Here is a 24,655-nt window from a genome sequence, read left to right on the forward strand (position 1 = left end):
CGTTCCTGCCCACAGGAGCCCCTGTTGTGGGCCTGGACCAAGTTCCCAAAAGGACGTCTGAGTGCATCATTAAACGGCAGCAAGGGTTCCGAAGAGGTCGCCGCCGGCTGAAGAACTTCTATAAGGACTTAGTCCTGTCAGCCGCTGTAGGGAGTTCGAGGTGGAGGGCCTCGGCTGCCCTACCTAATTCCACTGAGTAAAAAGCTCCCTCCTCCGTAGCCACGGTAGGAGGAGACAGCATGCCAAGGTCAGGTGAGGTGTCAGGACCACTGGCATCCCCCAAATCCTCTGCCCAGTCCGGATCATAATCACACTGTTGTGTGAGAGGGTCCTCAGACCCCTCCCAGTCCTCCCCTTCCTCCGAAGTCTGCGAAACAGGCTGAAAATAAAGAGGACGGACATAGGGAAAAAAGGGCCCCATTGGCGTCAGAATCGTGTCCGGTTCAGGGCTGAAACTGCGGGCGTCGTCGTAAGTGGTGCCGGTGGGGTCGACGTCGGTGGAGGTGTTATAAGGTCAACCGGGGTCCGATCCCAGATCCCAGGAGGTCCTGCGGCGCTGGGGCCAGAGCCGCCGGCGATGCCGGGTCCGGAGCCGCCGCCGATGAAAGGATAAGACCCCCATGGGGCCCGTAGGCGCACCGGCAGGGCCAGGCAGCCCAAAGAGTCGGCCCATGGCAGCAAGAAACTCTTGCACCTGAGCAGGCGTCGCCGACGGACCCGGAAAGGGTGGGTAGGCCAGCGGCGACGTAGCAGGCTCCCCGGCAGGCTCTGTCGGATCCACGGGGGTGGCACCACCCGCACGCACCCTCAGCCGTGAGGGGCAGTCTAGGAGCGACAACGCTTCTTTGAGTTCTCTTTCAATGCTTTGACTTACCTGACCCAGAGTGCTAAGACTTAGAACCAGAGGAGCCGACTGCTGGACTTACAGCAACTTTCGGGAGCGCTCCAGCAAAGTCTTCGGTGCCATGGCCCGGCAGTCGGGGTACGACTTGGAGTCGTGGTCGCGCCCCAGGCAGTAGAGACACACGTGGTGTGGGTCCGTCACCATCATGCAGTGACAGTCCCCACAGTTCCTAAAGCCGGGCATCCCTATGACACCAGGAGTCGATCGACTCGAAGAAATTGAGACAAAAGGCCTCGAAAAAACTCAGTCAAAAAGTGACTGGGGGTACTTGCTCGTCCCGGATCTGCGCTTGCTGGCACAGAAAAAGAAAGAGCTGACGTCAGCCTGCGTGGGCGCGTCTAAGTAGCTCCATCGAGGTCATCTCGTCACAGACGATGCCAACGACGCACGCTGAGCCGCACACTGACACGCAGGGGTACTGCTGGCAAAAACTTTCCGGATCCAGTCTGGGGGTAATTCTAAGGTAAGGAATCTATCTAAGGTAAGGAGTCTATCACTACGTTTTTCTTTCAGATCCATTCCTTAACAAAGTGGGGATGACCATCTCCACGACAGAAAAAAAAAGCAGGAGAATGCTGGGATACCTAAATCCACCACCTCTTACTGGGAGTGCATAAGCCGTACCATCCTAGCATTCAGTCTGTTCTCTTTTCTGTCTTCCATTAGAACCGTTCTTGGAGTTGTTGCTCTTTCTTACCTGTTTGCAGTCTTTGTCGGGCTGCTGGGCTGTCCTTGACGTCCTTCTGCATTGTCTCCTGGCCTGCCGGGCTTGCCGCGTTGGTTGGCAGCAGGCCCTTTGCGGCTGGGGCGTTGTTCCTCCAGGTCTCTTCCGGATTTCCGGGCGCTTCTTCCTGTTGCTTGGACGGTCTGGAAGACGAGCTGCTGCAGCTGTTTGGTGTGTCCCGGAGCCAGTCCTGGAGGTGCCCCAGGGCTTCCTAGCTGGCTGTTGTCCTTTTCCTCATTGGCGCCCCTGCTGTTCTTCGTGGTGGAGTGGGGGCAGGCCTAGCGGTGACCTCGGAGTGTCGGTTGCTGCAGTCTTCTGCCCGGCGCTGGTTTACTGGAGGGCGCCTGGCCCGGCTGCTGGGGGCAGTGGGTGTGTGGTGCTATCTCCCTGCCCTTATAGTGGGTACCGCCTAGCGGTTCCATTGCCCAATCCGTTTTCCATGCATTTCTGTGGCCTCATAGTTCTGGTTGCTGGCTCTTCCTCCACAGGTTGTGTGTTGTCTCTTGCGCCTTCAGCCGTTCCTCCCTGAATACGGATGCTCTCGTCTGCTTCTGCTGTTGAGCGGGGTCTAGCCTGGCTGGTGCCTGGTTTGGTCTACATATGCCAGGTGCTGTGGGCTTTTGAGACATGTGGTTGTTCTGCGTGGTCGAGCCCTGAAGGTCCTGGTTGGGGTTCGGCCTGGGTATTCCTGGTGCTGTGGGCTTCGTGGATCTTTGCTTCTTTTTGCCTGTGTCCCGGTTGCTTTCTGTTGTTCTGCTGGGTTGGCCCTGGTTGGTCCCTGCCCTGCGGCCCTTCCTCCCTGTGTGCGTCTGCTCTCGTCTGACCTCACTGGTTGTGCGGGGTCATGCTGGGTTAGTTCCAGGTTGGGTGCCCGCCTGGGGCTGCCAGGTGCTGTAGCCTTTCAGCTGGGTGCCTCTGATGGGTTTCCCGGTGCTGTGTGCTTCGTAGTCTGCTCTGGTGGGGCCTGGTTGTTGCCTTGCCTGGGTGGCCACCTGGGGGTGCCTGTCTTGTTGGCGGTTGTTTCTGTTCACCTGCTCTGTTCTGGCATTGGGTGGGGTCGGCTCTAGTTCATTTCTGGAGGTCGCGGCTCCCTCCCACCCTGTCGGCGGGTGCGGCACTGGTGTCCACCTGGGTGCTCCCTGGTGTTTCTGCCTGTTGGCCTTTTTTGTTCCCGGCTACCTGTTTGGCCGGTGTTTGTTCTCTTTTCTTGCGGGGAAGGTGGTTCCAGTTGACCGTCTGTCTGGCGCGGCGCTGGTTGCCGGTCCCTGGGCTGGCTGGTGGGGGCTTGTGATGTATGCTGCTGTATGTTTGCCCCGGTGGTGGGTGCCTCACGGCGGTTTGTCTCTGGCCTTTCCTTTGGAGTCCCCGGCCTCTCGGGTGCTGGGGTGTGTTTTTTCTTCCGGTTGCCCGGCTCTGCGTGCCTCCCTGGTTGCGTCAAGTGCCGGGAATTTGGTCTCGCCTGAGGGAGGAGGGGTGGGAAGGGCAGGGGGGAGATTAGTGTTGTAACCTCTCTCTGGCCTGCCTGGAACCTGGGTGCTGGGGTTGGCTGGTGCGTTGGGCCTCTGCTGCCTCTCTCTCTGGTTTCCTGTGGCTGTCCGTAGTCGGCTGCTTGGTTTCGGATCTACGCTGCTGGTGCCCCTCGTGTGCCTTCTTCTTGGTGTTTGTCTTCTGCCTGGTGCTGGGTTGTGGTTAGCGCCTAGGCCGGCTGATGGGGGTTTGGTGCCATGTTGTGGTTTCCTTCTCAAAATCACAATGGATGGTTTCAGTTCCTATAGGTAGAGGGAGATACAGCCAACAGTTATGTGCTGTAACAAGAAGAGGGGATGTCTCCTGGGATAGGTGAGTATCCCAGGAGACATCTCTCCTGTTGGGTTCCTTTGCCGGAGCTTAGGCCTCTTTTTGGGGGCATCTGACTCTGCTGCTGGTTCCTTTGCCGTCCATTGCTGAGGTCTCTTGGCTCTGTTGTTCTGTCTCTCTTTTGGGGGTGTTGATGAGGGGCCAGTTGGTCTGGTGTGAGCCTGCCCGGGGTCTATGTTGGGTTGTGGCTTTCCCTTTCACTACTCCGTGGTGGCCCTGTGCTGTATCTTTTCTCTGACCTGGCTTTGCCTCTGCCCTGGTGGGCCTTGTGGCTGTTGGTCCGCTTTTGTGGGGGTGGTGATGAGTTGGTTTGGTCCTGTCTCTTTCCCCTTGGGGCTGGTCTTTTGGCTCTCTGATGGGGGGCTCCTTTTAGGCCTGTGGCGTCTCTGGTCTCTGTGCTTGGGTACGATTTCTCCTTTGGACTCTTCCGTTCTCTCCCCTTGGTGGGTGGTGCGCCTCTGGTGGTGCCTTTCCTGCTGGGTTGTGTCCAGCTCTGGCGGTGTGGGCCTTTGTCCCTTTGGGGGTCACTATTGGGTGTCTGCATTCTGCTCCTTGGCCTGCCTCTCCCTTCTGGGTTGTCGGCTGGGACTGCCGGTGCCCGTGTGTCATCTCCTGTCTCCCCTGCGTGTACTCCGCCCTGGGGTTGCGCTGGTGTCGGTCGGTGGTTGGGCGCCCAGCTCCTTGCCCTCCCGGTCTGCCGGTGCAGCTCTTTGTTTGGGTGTGGGTCTTTTGGCCCCCTTGGTGATCGGCGGTCCGGTGCCTGGTGTTGTGGGGGCTCGGGTCGGCCTTCTGTTCTTTTCTTCTGAGCTCTTCTCCATGCCTTCCTGGTGGGGGCTGGGCCTTGGTGTTGGAGGTTGCTTTGGGTGTCTTGAGTGGCCTGGCTTTGGCTGGGTCCTGTGTCTTTCCCTGATGCCCCTGGCGATTGGGGTTTCGGGTTTGGGGCGGTTGTCCCTGTGCCTCTCCTTCTGGGCCCGTGGGGGCGCCGTGTTGTTGGCCTCCTGTTTGCTGGCATGTCTGTTGTTCGTTCTGCTTGCTTCTTGGGTTTTTCTGGGAGCATCTGCCGGGTTGGGTGTTGGGCCTCCATGTGTTCTCTCCTGTTTTGCCCGTCTTCAGCTGCTCTTGCGTGTGCTGCTGGTTCAGTTGGGGTTTTCCGTCCCTGTTCCGGGTTCTGGTTCTATGCCCGGTGGCTTCGTCTTCCCCGGTCCCGTCTTTCTTCCCTGTGGTTGGCCCCCTGCTTTTTTGGTTGGGGGTGTCTCCCTTGCTAGGGGCTGTTTGTGGCATCTTCCTACCGGTTATCTCTGTTTGTTCTTTGGGTTCCCCTGGTCTCGGAGGCCTTTGGGGTTTTGCCTCGCCCCTTTCTTTGGTTTGTGCCTGGTCTGGTTCCGGGTCCCCTGGGGTTCGTCCCTGGCTTTCCTTGGGTGAGGTCCTGTTAGCCTCGTTAGGGGGTGAGGTTGCGCTTCTGGCCTCCCCCTTGCCTTCTTTTGGCGGGGTGCTGGGTTTGTGTCCCGGTGTCTCCTGCTTTCGGGGTGGTTTCCTCGGGCCTGGCCTGTTGACCTGTCCCTGTGCCCCGGGTTTTTCTCAAGGTTTGGTGGTCTTTCTGCGGCTGTCCGGTGTCTCCGCTGGTGTTGGCTGATGGCCGTTCTGGCCCTGTGGCCTGGACCCCCACTAGGTTTACTATTCCTGTGGACTCTCTGTTGCCAGTGCTGTCGGTGTTGCAGGGGCTTGCTTCTGGTCACTGTCCCCCTCATACTGGTTTGCTCAGTTTGGGCCTGTCCTTGGTTGGTCCTCTGGGTCGGTGCCTGTGTTATATTGGACTCCGTCCTCTTCGACTTACGGCCGTGCCACCAAGACTGCTCCTGTTCTCATCTGTTCTTGGTGGTGGAGCGGGTCTGCGGCTCTGATGGGGGCTTCCCCTGGTGTGTTGGGTTTGGTCCTGTGGTTGGTCATGTCGCTCCTTTGTCTCCTGCTTTTGGTGGGGTTTGTTAGTTCTCTCCCTTCTTCCCCTCAGCTTTTTTTGTTGGTGATGTCGGTCACTTTCGTCCCTCGTCTGAGGGGGGTCGCTCTCTGTCGTTGCTCCTGCTGTGTTCTGGTTGACTGGTGGTGTTTCTGCCCTTGGCTCTGGTCGGATGTCCTTCCTGGCTTTTGGTGCCGTGTGGGAACTTCCGCATCTTCTGGGCACCCTTTTGCTCGTTGTTCTGGGAGAAGCTGGTTGTTTCGTCCCCTCTGGAAGTTCCCTAGGGGCTTGGCTCTGGGTGCTGGGCCTCCTTCTGGCATTGCCTGGGGGTCTTGTGTACCTCTCGTTGCAGCCCCTTCTCCTTGCTCAGTCAGGTTGCTCTGGGTCTTCTGTGGATCTGCCCTTTGGGTGGCTGCTCCTTGTTTTGGGGTTTTCCTGGTCGTCTCCTGCTTGTTTTGGGGTTTCGGCTCTATTGGTTTGCTTGGGGGCATTGCTGGTTGTGTGCGCCTGCCTGGGTTTTTTTCTTGTGGTTCTCCCTTTTGCTTCTGTTGTGTGCCGCTTTCGGTGTGGTGTCCCTGGGAGTTTGGAAGGCTGGGTTGTTTGCTTTGGTATTCTCCACTTTGTTAAGGAATGGGATAAGGACTAGAGGGACCGGGAGGTAATGCCCCATTACGTACCGGTAATCTTCATTACTCCTGGTCTCGTTCTCCTCGTCCCATTCCTTACGCCCATCCCTACCTCCCAGACGGCCAGTCGGCCTTCCGGTTTGTGGCTTGGTATTTCAGGCTGAATGCTGGGATGGTATGGCTTATGTACCCCCAGTGGGAGGGGGTGGGTTTAGGTATCCCAGAATTCTCCTGCTCTTTTTTCCTGTCGTGGAGTTGGTCATCTCCACTTTGTTAAGGAATGGGACGAGGACAACTGGACCAGGATTAATGAAGATTACTGGTAAGTAATAGGGCATTATATCACATTTCATTTGTGCACTGTCCTTCTTGAACATGTAAGTGCAAGAAACTCCTGAGGTATCTTAAAAATTAATGGGGTCATTAAGAGATTGGTGGATACGAGGGGCATCCAAGTAAACAGGCAGATGTCTTAAGCGCCACTGCCTTTTTGAGAAGGATGCACAGTCAAAAGCCATAATTGGTGCAACATCCGCCACAGTACTGTTTAATGACAGGTGATTTTCCCTTCCCAGGGTCCTTCATGCAAGGCATGCCCAGGCACCACCCAAAAGTGTACAAAAATGCTCTAGAAGTGCAGAAAGTGCAATTTCTACACACTGGAGACATTTGTTTTTCAAAAAACAATGTCTGCTTTTTTTAGGGTTTGGAGGACAGTTTCTGGAATGCAAGAAAATAATGGAGATGAATGGCATAACATTTGATGAAAGTATCCTTGTGTAACAAAGCCAACTAAGGTGGGCAGTTACATAGCATAGGAGCCAGAGACTGGCACAGAGCCTACCTAAACTCTACTCTTATTCACATTTATAGCCCACAAGCAAAGCTGGCAAAAGTTAAACAGAATTAAATGGTAAGCAAAACACTATTATTTACAAACCTGGAATATTTCATTAACATCCATTGGGAGGGCAAGGCCAATGTAGTCATCTGAACTGCCATATGTAGCATTTGACACCATAGAACGTACAGAGGAGGAGCGATGAAGGGTATTTTGATTAATAGGACTTAATAAATCTTCCTTATCTAAAGATGCATAACTTAAAGCTCTTGTAAACCTGATGGAAAAAAATAAAAATAAGGATATAAATATTTTATTATCATGCTGTCTGTACTCTGCAATACAGTTGTGCAAGTTAGAAGAGGAAGGATTTAGTTACTTACTGTGAAAGCATCTGTTCTTGGCATGTAGAGATGTAGATTCACATGCTTTGCATACTCCTGACATTTAGTGTGGGTCGGGATGTTTGATAGTTGTTTTTCTTCAAAGAAGTCTTTTCCAGTCACGAGGTAAGGTGACTCCTTTCAGCATTACAGCGCATGGGCATCGACTCCATTGTTAGATTGTTTTCCCACGAGAGGTTGAGAATGGAGTAAGGAAGTGTAGTATAGAGGTGTCCATGCGTATGTAGTATGACGAATGAACAAGTTACTTACCTTTGGTAACTATATATCTGTAAGAAACATAGGTTAGTTATGGATTCCTTACCTTAGAATTACCCCCAAGCATCAAAATGGATAGGGACAGTTTTTCGTCAGCAGTACCTCTGTGCGTCGGAAGGTGGCATCGGTCAGCTCCGCGTCAGTCATTGACGTTCAATATAGCACAGTCCAACAGTCTTCCTGGTCGGCATGCTGTGCCCCGTGGGAGCGGAGATGGTGCTTCCCTGAGCCCTGATAATGCGGCGCTATGCTTGGCTGCAGTGCGGTGTTGCTCCCCATTGAACTCTTAAGTTCTTAAGATGGCCGCCTGATAGGAGTTCACCTCAGTGACTCCCGGGTTTGGGACTACTAAATTTGTAGAAATCCTGTTGATTAACCCAGCCTCCCACCGCTTCCTTGATGATTTCCTGCAACCAATCTTCCTGTGAATTTTTACAACTAGATTGCACTGTTTCTTACCTGTCTGGCGATGACAAACGCCAACTTGATGACCCTCCGACTCGCCGACCTCTACACGCCTCATCTGCAATGGACCCTCGGATGCTGATCTCGGCAGGTTCCCGGTCGCCTTTGGACACAATCCCGATGACTTGCTGACCTCTCTGCGCCTCATTTGCATCGGACCCCCGGATGCTGATCTCGTCTGGTCCTGATCGCTTTTGTACATAGACCTGACTTTTTCCCGACGGCAACTACCGCTGCAATCTCTGCGACGGGCCACCTCGCCTGGCCGGGTCTCACACCTCGGTTCATGGGGAGGCCTGTCCTTCGCGGACCCAGCCTGGTTTGCCTCACCAGACTCAGACTTTGCTGTCCGACAGCTCCTGCCTCCAGAAGCCGACATTACTTCCCGGCTGCTCCAGCCTCCTGGTGCCACCATTTCTATCCGGCCGCTCCAGCCTCCTGACGCCGACATCGCTTTTCCGGCCGCTCCTGCCTCCAGACGCAGCCTCTACTTCCCGGCTGCTCCAGCCTCCTGATGCCGCCATTGCTCAATGGCCGCTCCGGCCTCCAGACGCTGCCATTCCTTAACGGCCACTCCAGCCTTCAGACGCCGCCTCTGATTTCTTCTCCTGCACCGCATTAGCTCAGCCTTGTGTGACCCCACTGCCTCCAGACTATTTCGATGTTGAGGTAGACGGCGGCATCACAAAAGTTATCTTCATCTCACAGCTCCCTCGCCCTGGCTAAGTCGCACAGGCACAGCTGCCCAGATGCCCGCTCCCCTATCCTGTTAAGCTATTGATTAATCACCGCGGCCCACATCCTATTCTACACACAGCTTGCATGGGCATCCTAGGGATGGTTTTCCACGTTTCCACAGACCCGCTCTGTCGTTTGGATAAGTGGCTTTTGGAGTGGGGATGCCCCCTCCTTCTTGGATTATGATCGCAGGCATCTGGCTGTCTTTTTTTGCTTTGACCAGCCTTCTGAGATGCTCCCCTGGCATTTGTCTAAAACGGAGGTGTCCCATTATGACTGGCTGAGGTCCCAGCTCTTCACTACGCTCGGCCTGATGAGCTTTAACTTTTGACCGGCTGATGCTGGTGTGGTGCCTAGCTTCATCCCTGCTCCCCTGACTTTCATTGACGGCCGTCTATCTGTCCACCATTTTGTGACTTTCTTAATTGCCACGACTATCTCCGCTCCCCCTAAACCTTTGTTTCTAGTAACAGAGGAAGCAGATTCTTGTTCTAACCTTGAGCACCATCTAGTGGCCGCAATTAGTATCCAAAGGCTAGCCAGTTCATCCCTATCACAGGTGATAGGTGTTTCTTTACCTGTGTTTTGATAGGTGCTTCATTACCAATGTTTAGAATACATTTTTTTTAAAGTATTTGCTTTTGCCTTTGCTGATGTTTCTCCTAAATCTTAATCATAACTATTCATGGCCACCCTATTTTTCTGTCCCTACTGTTTGATGTCGCCTATCTTCAAAATGGCGCCGGTCAGGCGATTTCAGGTTGACGCCCTGTGTGGTCCACAAAAGGTGAGCAGAGGGGCCGACTGGACATCAGCCATTGTTTTCTTCCTCATTTTGTTTTTCTAGGTTTATTGAATGGTTGGGCCCCGGAGGTTTGGGATCGCCATCGGCGTAAATCCTGAGTAAACCCTGGGAATCGAGCCTATCAAACCAAGCTACTTGCTTCAAATTGCTAAAACATGATATAATATTATAATATTAATATAATATAATTGCTCCCCCACAGACTATTGTTTTTGGATTTTATCTTTTGCTTTTTGAGGTTTGTGTTTGTTTACCTTTTTAATTTTGCTCCAATTTTACGATGTAATCTGTTTTGCTACCTAATCTGCTCTTGATTTTTAATTCCTCCCTTGTTTATTCTTCTCCCCTATTTTATCGTGTTTGTTTACCTATTTAATGTGATCCATATTAGCACTGGAATCTGCTTTTACTATCTTATCTGCGCCTGACTGTATTTCCTCGCTTATTTGCCCCCTTGCTTGATTCATCTCATCTACCGTGCTTGTTTTACCTTTTCTACATTACTGAACATCAGTGATGTAATTTGTTTTGCTATCGAATCTGCTCCTGATTTTATTCCTCTCTTGCTTAACACTACCCCCTTATCTTGCCCCTGATTTTTCGACCCCACACTCTCCCAGTTCCCACCCCCCTTGGCTCCCAATCCTCCTCTCCTCCTCTACCCCCATCTCCTTTAACTTCCTTCCCTTTACTCTGTCTCCGTCTCCGTCTCACGTCCACCCAACATAACCCTTCACAGCACTGACCATCACCCTCAGGACCATACCCTGTCTAAACACAGCCCCAACTACTGGACCATTCTCTACCCCCCAAATCTCTCCAAACACGCAAGGAAAAATTTCAAACAAACTCCTCATCCGCAACCCTGAAACACTCATTGTTTAGAACTACCTCAGCCTCACCTCCCCCATTATTACCAACTACATCTTCTACTCCAAACGCCCTACCAAATGGAAGAGCATCTTCCTTCAACACCTCCTTATCTCTAAATCAACCAATATACCATATGGATTAAAAATATCCATTGCTCCCTCCCCAGCCTTTCATGGTGATATTGATATCACCATCTTCAAAACAGGTAACATCCTCATACAAGCCTCGCCATCCCACCTCTCTATCTTTGAACACCACTCTAGCACTATGTCTCTCCTCCTTAACCACCCAGCTCCTAACACTCCTCCTCCCCAAATGAACAGAACCCCTCAAACTTCTTCCTCCCCCTCCCCCCCCACTCTACCTCCACTCTCAACCTCCAAAAATTGACCTCACCATCTCCCTCCCTGGACCCCCCTATTGATAACGACTACCCTCATCCCCAATTACCTACTTCTCATCCCCCACTTATCTCCCTCTCTCCCCCCCTAACCCACTTAATCCTTACTCCTCGGACCCCTCCTTGAATAACGGTAGCCCCAAACTCCTGTCACCTACTTATCCTTCCCATTACCCGCCCTCCCCTGTCCCCCAAACCTCCCCCGACCCAACCACTCACTTACTCCACTGTCTTTTCCCCGCAATCACATATCACAACTCCTCACCCCCTACTCCTACCAATGCCATACACTGTCTGCTCCTCCCCTTCCTCTCTACCCGCCCCACTCAGGCTCTACCTACCCAACCCCCCAACAACGCACCTCAACCCCCAATAAACTCCCATCTCCCTCACACCCCCTCACCCCAACCCTCAATAATCACACATCCCCATCACACCAATATATCAGTTTCTCACTCGCTTGATGCCCTTTTATCCTCTCTGACCACATCACCTGAAGATTTCTGCCCCCTGTATAACCTAACCCCTCTACTCACACTTAACAGCTCCGCCAGCCATCACGCCATACCTACTACCCTATCTCCCCCCTCACACAGCAGGCCTCCATCTGCAACTAATCACGACCGCTCGCTATCCCCAGACCATTCTCCTCCCACCTCCTACACCCCTTGATTCCTTCCCTGTACCCGAAATACCCCGAGCCTACACAACACTGTACTCGTCCTACCTACTTTAACTTCCGAACCCCTCACTCCTCCCAGCCCCATCACCCCTCACCCCACACCATCTACCACATCTCCCCCCTCACACATTAGTCCACCCTCTGAAAATAACACAGACCACGTACTCCCGATACCTCCCCTCTCCTCAATTGCCCAGATCCTACACAACATTTAATGTGACCTATCTAATTTAACTCGGGAATTTGCCCGACTCAGAAAAGATATCTTCGTCCACAGCACCAGAACCCTCCCTCACCATAAAACCACCATCCTCCCTCCCTCAAACATCCTCAATAACAAACACAACCTTTGGAGATCACTCCCTCTCCGATGCCGTAAGCATAGACCTCTCCGCACCTCGAACCATCTTCTCCCCGTCCGACCTCGCCGACCTATGTAACTCCTACCTTCCTAATCTGCCAACCACCAACCCTCCACTCCCCTATGCCCCCATCCCTGTTATCATAGGGACAAATAGAACCCCCTCCTCCCCCACTGCCCCCAGACCACCACCCCAACTTTCGCTGATCCACTCTTGCCCACCTTCCATACCCAGCCCCACACCACTAGTTAACTGTCGCTCCGCGGTCCTACACACCACGGAAATCTTGGAAACCATCCTGAGTGAATCCATTGACCATGCCAAAAACATACCCAGGGAACTCTTCAAAATCATCTGAAACCAAACTTCCCCCGCACCTCAAAATATGACAGCCTCATCAGACAGATGTGAAGAAATTGCCCACTTCTTCTTGGAAAAAATTGCCAAAATTGACCAATCCTTCCTTCCCACACAACTATCCTCAAACTCCCAATCCAATCTTGTCCTCACCTCCAATTCCTACTCCACACCCCCCCTTCCAGACGACACTTTCTCTCCTCTGCCCTCTATTCTACCGCTCTCCAGCGAGCCTCCTCACCCACTCATTTCCATACCCCCCCCACCACTCCACAGGCCTCTCACCTTCCACATCTCCAGTAACCAACTCCCCTAAATCTCAACTTAAGAACAATGCCTCCTTGCTCAACTTTGTCCCCGTCACTGAGCTTGAATTCCTCAATATAATTGGCAATCTAAAACCGTCCTCCCACACAAAAGACCCAATACCCTCCAACCTTGTCCCTGCCTTTAAGCACATCATCACCCCATTCTGGACCAAAATCATCAACACCTCTCTCTCCACGGACTGTGTACCCTCCTCCCTTCAGCTTGGTCAAATCTCGCCCATAATCAAAAACCCCAATGCCCTACATAATCTCCGCCCCATCACTAACCTCCCCCTTCTCTCAAAGGTACTTGAAAAATGTGTCCTACTACAACTAGACAAACACATAGAAAATTTCAACCTTCTCGACCCCTTTCAATCTGGCTTCAGACAAGGCTGCAGCACCGAAACGGCAATGCTCAATGTCATAGATGACATCCATCAATCACTTGACAATGGCAAGACCTGCCTTCTTATACTTCTTGATCTCTTCGCAGCTTTAGATACAGTCAACCATTCAGCCCTACATAATGTGCTTAGGACCCGTTTCGGCCTTAATGGTACCGCCTACAAATGGTTCATCTCTTATCACAACACCGTACTCAGCAAATCAAAATTCCAAACTGTCTCCCTACCCCCACTCCAGTCTCCCTTGGTGTCCCCCAAGGATCTACTCTCTCTCCCTCCATCTTTAACCTCTTTATGGAACCCCTCATTCTTAACCAAGCAGGCATAAATTACCACCTCTACGCCGATGACACCCAAATCTATTACAAGATTAAAACTCATGCTGACATCTTACACCTGAACAACACCCTTACCAAGATCCAAACCTGGTTCCAATCCAATCATCTCAAACTCAACCCTAACAAAACCGAAATCATTCTCTTCTCCCCTAAAAATAACCCTCTACCCGTTAAATCATGGATCCCTGACTTCAATGCACTTAATTGCTCACTCACCCTGTCCAACTCCGTCAAATCTCTTGGCATCACTATCAACAACACCCTAACCCTTAATGTTCACATCCAAAACTCTGCCAAAGGAGCCCTCTTCACTCTCAGTCACCTCAAGAAAATCAAACCATTCATACCCACCGATGATTTCAAACTCTTAGTTCAGTCGCTTGTTCTGTCACGTATTGATTATGGTAATGCCATCCGTAATAGAATCCCCAAGGTACACCTAGCTCCAATCAAAGCTGTGCTCAACCTTGCTGCCAGGCTCATCACGGACTGCAAACGCTTCGATCATATATCCCCGGCTCTCAAATCACTTAAATGGCTCCCTATCAAAGGCAGATCTGCCTACAAAACCGCCTGCATTACTCAAAGTCCTCCACCAAAACACTCCGCATTACCTCTCAAAGAAACTCCACACTGCAGGCTCCACTCGACCTCTGAGAATCACCAACACCCTACTCCTAATCCCACCCCTGCATAAAAAGAAAGCTAAACAATCTCGCTCCTTCTCTGGCAATGTCTCTATTATCTGGAATGCCCTCCCAAAAAACCTGCGCTGTAATCCCTTCTATTCAAGTTTCAAAAAAGACCTCAAAACCCACCTCCTCAATTATTAATGGGGTTCCTAACCTGTGTCTTACTCCTGATTTCTTATCTATCATACTATATTTGTTCAGTAATATATACCCTGTTCTCCTGTTTCACCATTTACCTAATTACTTAAATGTATAGCTCCTGCCCCTGTTTATTTATCTGGATTTGTATAATGCTCATGTTGTTTGTACTTTGTATATTTCAAATTTTTGTTGCACTACCTTTCATATGCTTTTATACCCTATATGCCTTACACTATCCTTATCTTGTAAAGCGCACTGATACCTCTGGGTCTAGCCAGCGCTATATAAAACCTTCAAAATAAATAAATAAATAAATAAAATAAGACGTTGTGATCGCTGGAATGACATCACGGTAGCTACTTCAACGACGCCCTCGCACGCTGACGTCAGTTCTGTACACTACTTTCCACGCGAGAAACGCAGGGCCATGCAAGACACTGACCACTGGTGCACAAAACTAGGGCCCTGAAAGGATGTCATTAACCCTAGAAATCAGATCGCAGAACGGGTAGGATGGGTGGTGAGTCGCTGGCATAAAGGGCACAAAGGGGGCCTGTGGCTACTGCTGAGGCACACCCAAATTATATGCCAAAGGACCCATGGGACCCGAAGGTGCACCAGAGGGGTACGAGGCTCTGGCGAACATGCCATACATGGCATTAAGAAAATGCGATGGATGCGAACATGGCTCCGGAAACTGGGGAAGATGAGCCGGTTCGAAATCCAAACGAAGCACCTCTGGAGTCGGCGCCACTGGAGCCACAGGCGAAGCCGCAGGAGCAGAAGGAACCTCAGTCTCAACCGGATTCAACACACCCTCTGAAGCTGGTGAGAATCTCGGCGTCGACGACCTCTCCGGAATACCCTTGTATGATGGAGAATGGACCCGAGTCGCCTGAGGAGACACTGAAGGAGGAGGAGAAACAAAGTCCTTTACTCGATGTCGAGGAGTTGGAGAAGGAGATCTCGACTCCACAGCCTTCGACGACCGGCGCCGTGAAGCATGTCACTTCTTCCTTTTATGCTTCCTCTTGGAGTCATGCGAAGTCGATGATCTGGACTTCGACCTTTTCCGACCCCTTTTTTCTTTTCTTGCCTTGGCCATATAAAGTTTGGCCTCCCGCTCCTTTAGAGCCTTCGGGTTCATCCTCCTGCAGGAAGAACAGCCCTCGGCGTCGTGGTCAAACGACAAGCAACAAAGACAGTCTTCATGCGGGTCAGTCATAGACATGTGACCTCCGCATTCTTTACAGGGCTTGAAACCAGACTTCTTCAGCGCAGACATGCCAAAAGAGAAAAAGATACAATCGACAAGGTATCAAGTCGAAAATATGGAGAGTCCCAGAAAAAACCGTTAGCGTCGATAGCGCGGAAAAAAGGGAACTGATGTCATCACCCGACGTGGCCATCTTAGTGACATCATGCGGAGCCGCGTGCGGAGCCATGGTATTGTGACAACCTCGTCGGCGTGAAGAGCTCCAAAATTTTTTCGAAGAATGCTGGCGCAGGGGATATTCATAAGGTGAGGAATCCACAGGCAGATGAATCCATCAGAAGGTAAGTAACTTTTTTGTCTGAAAGAAACGCACGTTACTTACTTGTGTAACGATATATCTGTAAGAGACATTAGTTGGTGATAGATTTCTTACCTTAGAATATCCCCAGGCGTCAGACTGGATCTGGAAAGTTTTCGCCAGCAGTACCGCTTCGCGTCGGTAGGCATCGTCGTGCAGCTCCGCATACGTAGCTACTTAGACGTGCCCACGCGCGCTGACATCAATTCTGTACACAACTTTTCTGCGCCAGGAGAACAGAGCCATGCCAAAGACCGACTACTGGTGCAACAGAACTAAGGCCCTGAAAGGGATGACCTGAGCCATAGAGAACAGTTCGCAGAACGGGGAGGATGGGCAGGCGGTAAGGAATCTATCACTAACTAATGTCTCAACCCCGGTGGTGGGTCTGCAAAGTGAGATTACACCAGAAAGTCACGGAGAACCGAACGCCAAAGAAGCAATCTCTCCGGACTGGACTGTCAAGGCAATAGAGCTTACTGAAACTATGCAACGAGGCCCAAGTGGCCGCCTGACAGATGTCTTGCAGGGGGACACCGCGTCCTAATGCTGTAGTAGCTGCTGTCGCCCTGGTAGAATGCGCAGCCCAACCGGAGGTTCCTTTTTAGCCAGAGAGTAACAGGCTTTAATGCACAAGACAACCCATCGGGAGAGAGTTCGCTTGTGCACAGCCTGGCCTTTCTTGGCGCCCACGAAGGCAACAAAGAGCTGGTCATCCACCCGGAACTGTTGTGTGCGGATGAGCTAAAACGAAAGCTCACGTTTTGGGTCCAGATTGTGGAGCCTCTCCTCTTCTCTTGAAGGGTGCTGAGGCAGAAAGTAAGTGGGAAGAGTGACAGTTTGCCCGAGATGAAAGGCAGACACTACTTTTGGTAGAAAGGAGGGACGCGATCGAAGCAGAACCTTATCCGGATGAATCGGCAGGAAATGAGGTTTACAGGAAAGAGCCTGGAGCTCACTCTCCCGCTGAGTGGAGGTGATGGCCAACAGGAAGACAGTTTTCAAAGTTAATAACCGCAAAGGACAGTTATGACGAGGCTCAAATGGAGCGCACATCAAGTATGTGAGAACCAGGTTCAAGTCCCATTGAGGCATCACAAAAGGAATAGGAGGGAAAAGGTGAGTAATTAATTTGAGAAATCTATTGACAACTGGGGACTTGAAAAGAGAGGGCTGATCAGGCAGCCTAAGAAAGGCTGAAAGAGCAGAAAGGTAGCCCTTGATAGTGCCCAGAGCAGAGGCCTGCTGGGCCAAAGAGAGAAGGAACAATAGGACCTCAGAAAGAGGGGCAGAAAGAGGATCTACAGCTTTCGCTGTGCACCATGCCACACATTTTTTCCACCAACAGGCGTATACCGTTTCAGTGGAGGGACACCTGGCTGCCAGAATCACAATACAGACTTCAGGAGGCAAGTCAAATGGAATCAGCTGTCGCCGCTCAATCTCCACGCAAGTAGGTGGAGGCTGGACAGGTTCGGGTGGAGGATCGTCCCTTGTTGCTGCGACAGGAGATCCTCCCAAAGGGGCAGTCGGATCGGGGGATTCAAGCTCATATTGAGTAGCTCAGGATACCAAACTATTCGAGCCCAGTCTGGTGCCACAAGAATGACTTGGGTCCGGTCGCGTCTGATCTTCTTCAGCACTCTGGGCAGAAGTGGTATAGGCGGAAAGGCATACAATAGACCGCAACTCCACTCGTGATGAAAAGTATCTCCGAGCGAGTGCCGCCTTGGAAACGCCAACGCGCAGAACTGCTGACATTGCACGTTCTCTTCGGTGGCGAATAGATCTAACCCAGGTTCTCCCCACCTTGTGCCACCTCTGAGGGAAGACGCCATTCGTGATCCAACATGCACCTGCAGCCGAGTTCTTCCGCCCTGGCGTTCAGGGTACCTGCCAGGTGTTGAACCACCAAGGAAACGCATTGACATTCCAGCCATGTCCAGAGACGTAGAGCCTCCTGACATAGGGTCCACGACCCCATCCCGCCCTGTTTGTTGCAGTACCACATGGTGGTGGTGTTGTCTGTGAACACCTGCACTACTCTCCCATTGACAGAGGGTAGGAATGCTTTCAGTGCAAGTAGGATCGCTCTGAGCTCCAAAAGGTTGGTATGGAGCCTGGACTTCGCCGGAGACCAGAGGCCTCTGATCTCCGCCTCTACCATGTGGCTGCCCCATCCCAGGAGGGACGCGTCCGTCACTACTGTGTGCTCCGGTTGGGGAAGGGATCTGTCTCTGACGCAATGCTGGTCCTGTGCAGTGCCCTCCGAGATGTGGACGTAGTCAGACATGTTTCCACAATGCTGCGTCCACTGGAACTTCAGGTCACACTGCAGAGCCTGCATATGCCATCTGGCTTGATAGATCAGCAGGAGGCAGGAGTCCATGAGGCCCAGCAGCCTCAGGGTCTTCCTGACCGAAACCCAGGACCGAAAGATCAGAATCATATCCTGAATATCCCGGATTCACTGTTCGGGAGGATAATCCCCAAAACTGCGCCATACCCAGAACCGCTCCGATGAAGATGAGCTTCTGAGAGGGAATCTGGTGCGACTTCGGCAAATTGATGGAAAACCCCCAGCAAATGCAGGTCGGCCGTAGTCTGGAGGTGGGAGACGTCTGCCTGGGTTGAGCCCACCTTTAACAGCCAGTCGTCAAGATAGGGGAAGACTGAAACCCCTGATCTGCGCAGATGAGCTGCGATAGCCCGCCATCCCTTTCGTGAACACGCGAGAGGCGCTGGTAAGGCCGAAAGGGAGCATAGTGAACTGAAAGTGCTCGTGGCCAACCATGAACCGTAGATAACGCCAGTGGACTGGCAGCCAGTCTTGAGGGTCTAGAGCAGACAAGACCTAAGCAAGCGTGAGCATCTTGAACTTCTCCTTCCGGAGAAAGCGATTGACGTTCCGGAGGTCTAAGATAGGGCGCAGACCTTTGTCCTTCTTTGGAATCAGTGGGAGTAACAACCACAATCTACTTCTGGTGTCGGAACGCACTCGATGGCCCCCTTGGCCAAGAGGGCCGCAACTTCCTGCTGGAGAAGTGCCAAGTGATCCCCTGACATGCGGTGGTACTGAGTTGGCATGGCGGGAGGGAGTAGCCCCTTTCGACTATCTGCAGAACCCACCTGTCCGAAGTGATGGTGCACCAGTGGGGGAGGTGATGGCGAATCCTACCGCACACTGGCGTCTGATGGGCCTGAAACACCGGACTAGGAAGGTTTTGAGGCGGTGGTGGCCGGGGCGTTGGTTGATTGACCTGCCCGCTGGCCTCGGAACCCACCACGGCGAGCCCCACGACTGTGGCTGCGCTGAGACTGTGGCTACGCTGGCCGGCGGTTCTGAAAGAAATGCGCTTGGGCGCCTCAACCCTGACCTCGAAAGGAGTGAAAAGCAGACCCCGAAGCGGTGCGTGTGGTGGCGAGACCTAAGGACGGGGCCGTAGCCCAAGAGTCCTTAAAGCGCTCCAGGGTGCTATCTGCCTTGTCACCAAAGAGGCGTGTGCCATTAAAGGGCATGTCCAACAAAGTGTTCAGGACATCCCCGGAGAAGCCAGCAGTTCTGAGGCAAGCGTAACGGCGGAGCGCCACCATTGTGGAAAGTGCCTTGCTGAGGGAATCGGCCGTGTCAAGTCCACAACGGATAGTGAATTTAGCAACATCTCTCCCTTCGGTAATGGCCTGGGAGAGCACCGCCCAAGCGTCCACAGGGCACTGAGGCAGCACCTGTGCCACGGTGTCCCACACAGAATGTGAATAGCGGCCCAACAGGCATGCAGTATTCACAGGCCCGCAACCCGGAACTGGCAGAAGTGAAAATCTTTTTCCCAAATTGCTCCAGTTTCTTAGATTGCTTGTCCGGAGGAGCAGAAGGGAATGCGCTCTGCGAGGCAGAAGCCTGGACAACCAGACTTTGAGGTGTCGGGTGTTGTGTGAGAAAGCTGGGGTCGCCCAGCGCCAGGCGATGGCGGCGTGCCACACCCTTATCTACAGGACCCCCTGTGTTAGGTTTTTTCCAGGTGCTCAACAGGATGGCAGTAAGTGCGTCGTTGAAGGGCAGCAGCGGCTCCGCGGAGAAGGACGCTGGCTGCAGCACCTCGGTCAAGAGATTGGTCCTGATAGGCACAGAAGGGAGCTCGAGGTTAAAAACCTCAGCCGCCCTACGCAACACCACTGAAAAAGTCCTAACCTCCTCCGTAGCCACGGAAGAAGGGGACAGTGTACCAGGGTGTGGAGAGAAATCCAGATCGAATGGACCTTCCATATCACCCTCTCACTCTGGCTTATCCTCGCATTGAGCTGCGAGAGGGTCCGCAGACCCCTCCCAGTACTCCCCTTCGTCCACCGGCTGTTGAAGAGGCCGGTAAGGACGAGGTGCCCGGGGAAATGTGATAAACTCCCCACCTGGAATGGGAATCGGGGGTAAAAGACCAATCCAGGTCCAACGCAGTCCGGCGCCGGATACGGCGCCGGCCCTGACGCCGAGGCTATAGCTGGTGGCGCCGCAGGGTATTGTGCCGGCGTAGCAGAGGCCAAAGGCAACAGCACGGGGGCAGAACAACCCCCCACAGGTCCACGGGGCTCAAAAGCGCTCCAGAGGGATCAGACGTGGGAAACAAACGGCGCATGGCCGTCAGGAATACCTGTATTTCTTCCTGCGTCGCGTGCGGACCCGGGAAAGGTGGGTAGGTCGCAGGCAACGATGGAGGCTCCATCAGAGCCGCGGGGAGTGACCACACGTCCCCTCCACAATGTTGCGCGACCGGTGAAGGGTAGACAAAGAGCGACGTCGCTTCTTCAACTTTTTATGGTGCCTTGACTTACCTGTTTCTGAGTCCGATGAGTGATGGTGTCTGCTCTGCGACCGGTCCCTCGACCTCCCACGGGAGTGGGACCTCGATCGGCGCGGAACCGATTGCCGGGCTTCCAACCACATTCGGGAACGCTCCTGCAAAGCTTTCAGCACCATGGCCCGACAATCGGGGCACCCTTCAGGGTCACTGGCGTGCCCAAAGCAGAAGAGACACGTCGTGCGGGTCCGCCACTGACATTTTCCGACGGCAGGCCCTACAGGACTTAAACCCGGGCATCCCTACTGCACCAGGAGTCGAGTACTCGACAAAACAAGAGAAACAAGTTCTCAAAAACCAAGTTTAAGTAATAACTAGAAGTACTGCTCTCTCTCGGATCTGCGCTTGCTGGCACGGAAAAAGAAAGAACTGACGTCAGCGTACGTGGACAAGTCTAAGTAGCTCCGACAATGTCATCACGGCGGCTACGACACCAGCGACATACGTGGAGCAGCACGACGAGGCCTACCGACGCGCAGGGGAACTGCTGACGAAAAATTGCCGGATCCAGTCAGACGCCTGGGGATATTTTAAGGTAAGAATTCTATCACTAATGGGTCTCTTTCAGATAGTTAGTTATAGATTCCTTACCTTAGAATCGATACCCCAGCAATATCAACCCAGGAGGTGGGTCTGCGAACCAAGATCACACAAGAAAGTCCTGGAGAACAGAGCGGCCAAAGAAGCCGTCTCTCCGGACTTGGCTGACCAGGCAATAGTGTCTGGTGAATGTGTGCAGCGATGCTCATGTAGTTGCCCGACAGATGTCATTCAGAGGAGCTCCTCGTCCCAAAGCAGTAGTGGCTGCCGTTGCCCTGGTTGAATGGGCACGTAGCCTCACTGGAGGCTCCTTTTTAGCTAAAGAATAGCAGGCTTTTATACACAAAACTACCCATCTAGAGATGGACCGCTTGTGTACGGCCCCACCTTTCTTGGCGCCCACATAGCCAACAAAGAGTTGGTCATCCACCCGCAACTGTTTTGTGCGATCCAGGAAGAAGGAAAGCGCACGCTTTTGGTCCAGACGGTGGAGCCTCTCTTCCTCTTTAGAAGGATGCGGAAAGAAGGTGGGCAAAGTGGCGGTTTGCCCTATGTGAAAAGGTTCGGGTGGAGGACCGCCCTCAGCTGCTGCGACAAAGATACTCCAGAAGAGGCAGTCGAATTGTTGAGCAGCTATGGATACCAGACTCTTCATGCCCAATCCGGAGCCACCAGAATGACTTGGGGCCGGTCGCGCTTGATCTTCAGCACTATGGGTAGAAGTGGCATAGGCAGAAAGGCGTACTACAGACCACAACTCCACTTGCGACGAAAAGCGTCACCCAGTGAGTGCGGCCATGGAAATTCCAACATGCAGAATTGCTGACATTGCGCGTTCTCTTCGGTGGCGAATAGATCTAACCAAGGCTCTCCTCACTGTTGAAAGAGACCTTGCACCACTTCCAAGTGAAGACGCCATTCGTGATCCATCATGCACCTGCGGCTGAGTTAGTCTGCCCTGGTGTTCAGAGAACATGCCAGGTATTTGAACAACCTGGGATATGACCTGATGTTCCAGCCATGTCCAGAGACGGAGGGCCTCTTGACATAGGGTCCACAACCCCACCTGGCCTTGTTTGTTGCAGTACCACATGGCGGTGGTGTTGTCTGTGAACACCTGGACTACTCTTCTCGGACAGAGGGAAGGAATGCTTTCAGTGCAAGCCGGATCGCCTGCAGCTTCAGAAGGCTGATGTGGAGCCCGGACTCCGCCAGAGACCAGAGGCCTCTGATCTCCGCCTCTCCCATCTGGCCACCCCATCCAAGAAGGGATGCATCTGTCGCCACTGTGTTCTGTTTGGGGAAGGGAGAGGGATCTGCCGTTGACCCAATCCTCGTTCGTGAGCCACCACTGCAATTGGTGTACAGTGCCCTCTGAGATCTGGACGCAATCGGACAGATTTCCCTGATACTACGCCCACTGGAACTTCAGGTCCCACTGCAGAACCCGGATATGCCACCTGGCATGATCGACCAGCAGGATGCAGGAGGCCATCAGGCCCAGTAGCCTGAGGGTCATCCTGATCGAAACCCGGGATAGAGGCTGAAAGATCAGAATGATAGCCCGAATATCCCAGACTCACTGTTCGGGAGGATAGACCCAGAAACTGTGTTGTGTCCAGGACTGCTCTGATGAAGAGGAGCTTCGGTGAGGGAGTCGGGTGTAACTTCGGCACGTTGATTGAGAACCCCAGCGAATGCAGGAGGTTGGCTGTAGTCTGGAGGTGGGGGACAACAGCCAGGGGCGAGACCGCCTTCAACTGCCTGTCGTCGAGATAGGGGAAGACTGGAACCCCCGATCTGCGCAGATGAGCTGCGACCACCGCCATCATTTTCGTGAACAAGCGAGGGACGCTGGTAAGGCCAAAGGGGAGCACAGTAAACTGAAAGTGCTGGTGGCCTACCGTGAACCGCAGGTAAAGTCCAACGCTACCATACAGTCTCCAGGGTTGAGGGCAGACAGGACCTGAGCGAGCGTCAACATTTTGAACTTCTGCTTCAGGAGGAAGTGGTTGATGTTCCTGAGATCCAAGATAGGACGTAGGCTTTTGTCCTTCTTGGGCACCAGAAAGTAGTGGGAATACAAACCACGATCTACTTCTGGGACAGGAATGCCCTCAATTGCTCCCTTGGCCAAGAGTGCCAAACCTGCCTATTGGAGAAGGGCCAGATGATCCTCCAACATGCAATGGTACTGAGGTGGCATGGATGGAGGGGTAGTATCGAAGGGGAGGGAGTAGCCCCTTTGGACTTTTTGCAAAACCCGCCTGTCTGACGTGATGGTGCGCCAGTGGGGGAAGTGATGGCGAATCCTGCTGTCTACTGGCGTTTGGTGGCCCTGAAAGGTCAGACTAGGAGGGTTTGGAGGCTATTGCAGAGGGGGCTGTTGTGGACTGGCCCGCCCGCTGGCCACCAGCCGTGCAGGGGCCGAACAGCTTGCGCTGGCCTGTGGCTCTGGGTGGGACATGGCGGGGCACCCCTTCTGTAGTCACGAAAGGGGTGAAAGGCAGACTGCGCATAGCGGGTGATGGAGAGGCCCAAGGACCTGGCCGTAGCCATTGAGTCCTTAACCCCTTCGCCGCGGCAGGAATTCCGCCGCGGCGCTGGGGGGGGGGGTTTGGGGGCAGCGCGGTGGCGCTGTGCTCGTGACGGAACCGCTCCGTCACGAGCCACGGTTGAGCTGTGCTCATGACGGAGTGGTTCTGTCACGTCTCCGCCCACTGCGCTAATCGCCCGCACGGGCGGGGAATTAGCGCCGCGTGGGCGGAGCGGCGGCCAACGGCCGCAGCATGACGGACCCACTCCGTCATGAGCACAGCGCAACCGTGGCTCATGACGGAGTGGTTCCGTCATGAGCAGGGAAGGGGCTAAAGTGAACCAGCGCGTTGTCTGCCTTGTCGCCGAATAGGCGACAGCCATCAAAGGGCATGTCCATGCGAGTGGATTGAACATCCCCTGAAAAACCAGTCTACATCAACCAGGCGTAGCATCGAAGGATTACAGACGTGGAAATCGCCCTGCCTAGTGAGTCGGCGGTATCCAGCACACAGCGGATGGTAAACTTCGCTATGTCTCTCCCTTCGGCAACCGCACGGGAGAGTACAGCCCGAGCCTCCTCCGGGCACTGGCGCAGCACTTGCGCTACCGCATCCCACACAGAGTGGGTGTAACAGCCCAACAGACATGCAGTGTTTACCCACGCAGTCCCAAGCTGGAGGACGAAAACATCTTCTTCCCAAGATGGTTCAACATTTTGTATTCCCTATCAGGTGGTGCGTTAGGGAATGCGCCTTGGGAGGTGGAGGTTTGGACCAGCAAGCTCTCAGGGGTGGGGTGTTGGGAGAGGAAAGTGGGGTCGCCTGGAGCCAGGCAGTGGCGTCGGGCAATCACCCTATCCACAGGAGCCCCTGTGAACTAGCGTCGGCTGCGGATGTGGTGCCGGTGAATTCGGCGCCAGGGGAGGTGTAATGAGGTCGACTGGTACCGATCCAGATCTAGGCCTGGATCCAAGGGGACCCTGCAGTGCCGGAATCGGGCTGGCCAAAGATGGCATGC

The 24,655-nt window shown here is 53.3% G+C and overlaps 1 protein-coding gene across 4 annotated transcripts in view; it reads right to left on the reverse strand.

The window, feature by feature from the left end:
* RICTOR (RPTOR independent companion of MTOR complex 2) overlaps window positions 1–24,655 on the reverse strand; it is a 1,453,900-nt gene that overhangs the window by 478,670 nt on the left and 950,575 nt on the right. For all 4 annotated transcript variants that reach the window (XM_085631131.1, XM_085631133.1, XM_085631132.1 and 1 more), the window contains one exon: window positions 7,006–7,183. In XM_085631131.1, the coding sequence (XP_085487257.1) occupies window positions 7,006–7,183 (178 nt within the window). The remainder of the gene's footprint in view (window positions 1–7,005; window positions 7,184–24,655) is intronic.

Source organism: Triturus cristatus, chromosome 2_1, assembly GCF_964204655.1.
Source record: "Triturus cristatus chromosome 2_1, aTriCri1.1, whole genome shotgun sequence".
NCBI lineage: Eukaryota > Metazoa > Chordata > Amphibia > Caudata > Salamandridae > Triturus > Triturus cristatus.